The sequence below is a fragment of the Myotis lucifugus genome, unplaced genomic scaffold, assembly GCF_000147115.1.
Source record: "Myotis lucifugus unplaced genomic scaffold, Myoluc2.0 scaffold_678, whole genome shotgun sequence".
In the NCBI taxonomy this organism is placed as follows: domain Eukaryota; kingdom Metazoa; phylum Chordata; class Mammalia; order Chiroptera; family Vespertilionidae; genus Myotis; species Myotis lucifugus.
Genome location: NW_005871726.1, coordinates 134,457 through 138,490, shown reverse-complemented (window position 1 = coordinate 138,490; position 4,034 = coordinate 134,457). Strand labels below are relative to the sequence as shown.

The 4,034-nt window shown below is 55.3% G+C and overlaps 1 protein-coding gene and 1 long non-coding RNA gene across 2 annotated transcripts in view; one reads left to right on the top strand and one right to left on the bottom strand.

Moving 5' to 3' along the window:
- Positions 1 to 1,326: 1,326 nt before the first annotated feature.
- Positions 1,327 to 2,691, bottom strand: LOC102431023. The gene is made up of 5 exons (XR_330736.3): positions 2,680 to 2,691; positions 2,513 to 2,569; positions 1,862 to 1,954; positions 1,664 to 1,765; positions 1,327 to 1,490 (listed from the first exon to the last, which is right to left on the bottom strand). It is a non-coding gene; the product is annotated as an uncharacterized LOC102431023 (long non-coding RNA).
- Positions 2,692 to 2,736: 45 nt separating this feature from the next.
- CD19 (CD19 molecule) overlaps positions 2,737 to 4,034 on the top strand; it is a 5,566-nt gene continuing 4,268 nt past the window's right edge. The window contains exons 1-3 of the mRNA XM_023746444.1: positions 2,737 to 2,822; positions 3,106 to 3,230; positions 3,476 to 3,524. Of these exons, the coding sequence (XP_023602212.1) occupies positions 2,737 to 2,822; positions 3,106 to 3,230; positions 3,476 to 3,524 (260 nt within the window). The remainder of the gene's footprint in view (positions 2,823 to 3,105; positions 3,231 to 3,475; positions 3,525 to 4,034) is intronic.

Below are 4,034 nucleotides of genomic sequence, written 5' to 3'. Positions count from 1 at the left end.
AGGGTCAGAGGCAAAGAAGGAATAGAGTCTCTAAAGCAAAAATAGGACATTAGGAAGAAAGAACTGGTACGTTAGGAAAAGTAATTCCAGAAATAAAACTGTAGATACTGAAAGGTCTAGTCAGTCTTGCAAAGACATCCACACATCCTAAGCAGAAGAGGGACTGCGTTTCAGCCAGTCCTGGGCTTCGGAAGAGCGCTGGGGCCGGGGAGACAGGCAGGAGACGCCAGGAGTCTCCGTAGCTGATTCTACCCTCGCCTGAGAAAAGAATCTGGGTGTGGCGGAGCTTACGACATAATGGTTTCAGGGCCTGGAGACTTTTCGTTCTAGAAGTCTTTTTGCTCGTGGTTTATATCAGAAGTAGGCAGTTGACCAGGTGGTGGGCACAGTGGCTAAAATGGCAGCCAGATTTCTGGACTCGGACCCAGCTCTGTGAAGTGCTAGTTGTGTGACCTTAGACATGTTAGTTGACCCTTGGCACTCAGCTTCCACCTGCAGAATTGCACCTGGGAAGGGAGAATGTCAAGGTTGAGTATAGGCTCACCCAGCTGGCCTAGCTCAGTGGTGGAGCGTCGACCTATGAACCAGGAGGTCAGGGTTCGATTCCCGCTCAGGGCACATGCCCGGGTTGTGGGCTCGATCCCCGGTGTGGGGCGTGCAGGAGGCAGCCAATCAATGATTCTCTCTCGTCATTGATGTTTCTATCTCTCTCTCCCTCTCCCTGCCTCTCTGGAATCAATAAAAATATCTTTTTAAAAAGACTGAGTATAGGCTCTAGAATCAGACGGCCAGAGTTCAGGTCCAGGCCCCGGCACTTACTAACTAGGCGAGCCTTGAGCATGTTATTTAGCTTCTCTGCTTCAGTTTCCTCATCTATGAAATAGGGGTGTTTGTGAAGACAAAATTAGCTAATATACATAAACACACGTATACATAATACACACGTAAAATACGTGACATGCTTTAATACAATCCTGGCACATAAGTGCTCAATAACTTGGGGGAGGTCACTGTAAAGATTAACTGGGTTAACTGATTTAAGAACATAGTAGATGTTCAATAAACGTCAGTGATGACCGCCAGTTCCTGGATTGCTTCCTTTTCACTGCACACCCAGCATACAACTGCTGAACGAACAATGATTGAACAACTGATGGTGGGAACGGCAGGCAAGTAGGGGAGATGGGGTAGGCCAAGACATAGGAAGGAAAAGGCCCTGTTGTGCCCAAGATGCAGCTCTCCCTCCTCTACTGGATTTGAGAGAGGATGGGAATGCACCCGTCCCCGCCCTCCCTTCCCCTCCCACACAAGGGCACTACATCACAGGACTGGAACAGCTCGTGGAGTTTATTTGGGCAGTGCGAACGGGACTGACGTTCCACTTGTGCACACAGACACACACGGGTACACACAGCCTGAGCAGCGTCGCTCGAGGTTGACATCATCTGCTGTGGGTCCCCAGATCTCAGTCAGGTGTGGATCTCAGGAACCTGAGGAGGCCCAGGACACGCAGAAGAAACTGTGATGGGGAAGAGTCCAGGAGCCCTCCCCCTGCCCACCAGGCCGTGGGAACCCGTTTTCTTCTCCCTCCCCGAGTGCCAGAACCCCACTGCCATCCCTGCTCATCATCTCCCTCCTCCATAGAGGGCAGCTCCCAGCTTACCTGAAGGGAATCAGCGGGTGCTCCAGGTCCCCTTGTGGCTCCCTCCTCCACACGCTGGTCTGGGCCCATCAGGATTATCCATGTTCTCGTAAGAATCTGCATCTGGGTAGGACCAGGGAGGAGTGAAACGCAGAGCTGGGAGGAGGCTGGGAGAGTCAGCCTCAGAGGACAGCAGGGGGCAGCAGTAGAAGCACCCACCTTCCTCATGATTGGGACCCGGCTGGGCCCGAACGGAGCGGAGCTGGGGGGCTGCATACAGGATCCCCCTCATATCCTCATAGGACTGGGACCCTGTGTGGGCAGGAGGTGGGGAGTTGGAGGTTTGGGAGCCATGCTAGGGGTTTGGGGAAGGAAAGTGCAGCCTAAGATATGGAGGGAGCCTGAGGGGCAGGGAGAGGTGGAAGGCTTGACCCGTGATGTACTAGGAAGGAGTGATTAGGGTCAGCATCAGGTTCGGGGTCCTTGTTAATTTTAGGGTTCAGTCAGGTATGGGTTAGATCATGGTCATTGTCAGAGAAATAGTTAAGAACAGAATTGGAAAGAGTCCAAGTTAGAGTCATGAGGAGAGAGCTGGGTCAAAGCTAAGGTCTGCATTGGGGCTGAGGTGAGGGGGAGGTCAAAGTCCAGGCTGGAATTGGGTTGGGACCAGGGCTGATGTTCGTGGTTAGGGATGGGGCAGACACTGGAGTCAAGATTAGGGGTGGGGGCGGTGCTGAGGTTGTAGGTAAGAGTCAAATCCAAGATCAGGATTGGGCTTGGGTTTGGGGTCAAAGCAAAGTCAAGGTTCTGCCTGGCATTAGAGCTGAGACCAGATCAACCCAGTGTGGGCAGGTCCTAAGCATTTCTCACCAAGGGATGTCGCCTCCCGGCTGGGGTCCCAGGCAGTCCCAGGGGGGCTCAGGAAGTCTGAAGAAGGGAGAGGGGAGTCACTATTGCTTCTGGCCTCCAAGTCACACACACCACCACCGCCGCCACCACTCACACTCCCAGGAACCCGACCCTCCTCACACACACACCTTTTGTCCTGGTTGCTGGGTGGGTCAGCTCTTCATCCTCACTAACATACCACTAACATGCTGCCCAAAAAAATACACATACTCGATCTACACTTCCACTGCAAATTATCCTCGGCACCTCGCTGCTTCCCACCTTCAACTGTGTGAGCTCAACTCTGCCCTCCACCTTGACTGTGGCTGTCCTTGCCTGCAGCAGGAAGCTGGTCCTCGTCACCTGAATCCTCACATTTCATGGTTTGCTTCCGAGATACTCATAGACACTGGGGCCAGGCTCTGAGGCACAGCCCGGCTTCAGAGGGAAGGAGGGGAGCCCTCCTTGTCGCGTGGGACCTCAGGGTCGGTGTCTTGCCCTGTCCCCCAGGTGTATGGCCTTCTGAGGTCTTGAGGCTGGGCAATAAGATGCCAGCCCTGGTCCTGGTCTCATAGCTCCTCCCCCCCAGCTGTACGGCAGTGGCTGCTGGAGGCTGGTGGCTGGAGAGTCCCTGTCACGACATTGGTTTACCTGATCTTCTGCATGGGTTTGGTGGCGAGCTTTCTTTACCTGCGAAGAGGTGAGTCCTGTACACCGTCTCCCGCAGGAGAGCCCACACTGGCCAGTCTTCCACCGTCTCTCTCCTCCCCACAGACTTCACAATCCTGCCCCCCACTCCTCCTCTAAGTGCCCTCCAGACGTCCTCAGGCCCTTGGAATTTGAACTCCCAGCTCCTCCCTTGACCCAAGCGCCCTCCCCAGCACCCCCAAAATCTTCACCCAGCCAAGGAGCTCTCCTCTTATCATTTCCATTTCCTCCCACCAGCCCTGACCCGGAGGAGGAAAAGACAGCGAATGACTGATCCCACCAGAAGGTAATGACCGGGTACCCCGCCCCCCAGTATCCGGCTCCTGCACTTTCACTCAATGCTTGGCTTGCTGTTTCCTCTGCGGAGGCGCCTTTACTCTGCGGGGGGAAATGCTGCCCAACCTTCCAAGCCCAGCTCCAAAGCTACCTCTTCTGTGATGCGACCTCAGAGCCCTCTGTGCGGCTGCAGTGACCAGAGCCCTCTCTCAGGCTGCAGTGACCAGGGCCCTCTCTCAGGCTGCAGGGACCCCAGGGCCCTCTCTCAGGCTGCAGGGACCCCAGGGCCCTCTCTCAGGCTGCAGTGACCAGGGCCCTCTCTCAGGCTGCAGGGACCCCAGGGCCCTCTCTCAGGTTGCAGGAACCCCAGGGCCCTCTCTCAGGCTGCAGTGACCAGGGCCCTCTCTTAAGCTGCAGTGACCAGAGCCCTCTCTCAGTCTGCATTGACCAGGGCCCTCTCTCATGGTTGCAGAGACCCCAGGGCCTCTCTCAGGTTGCAGGGACCCCAGGGGCCCTCTCT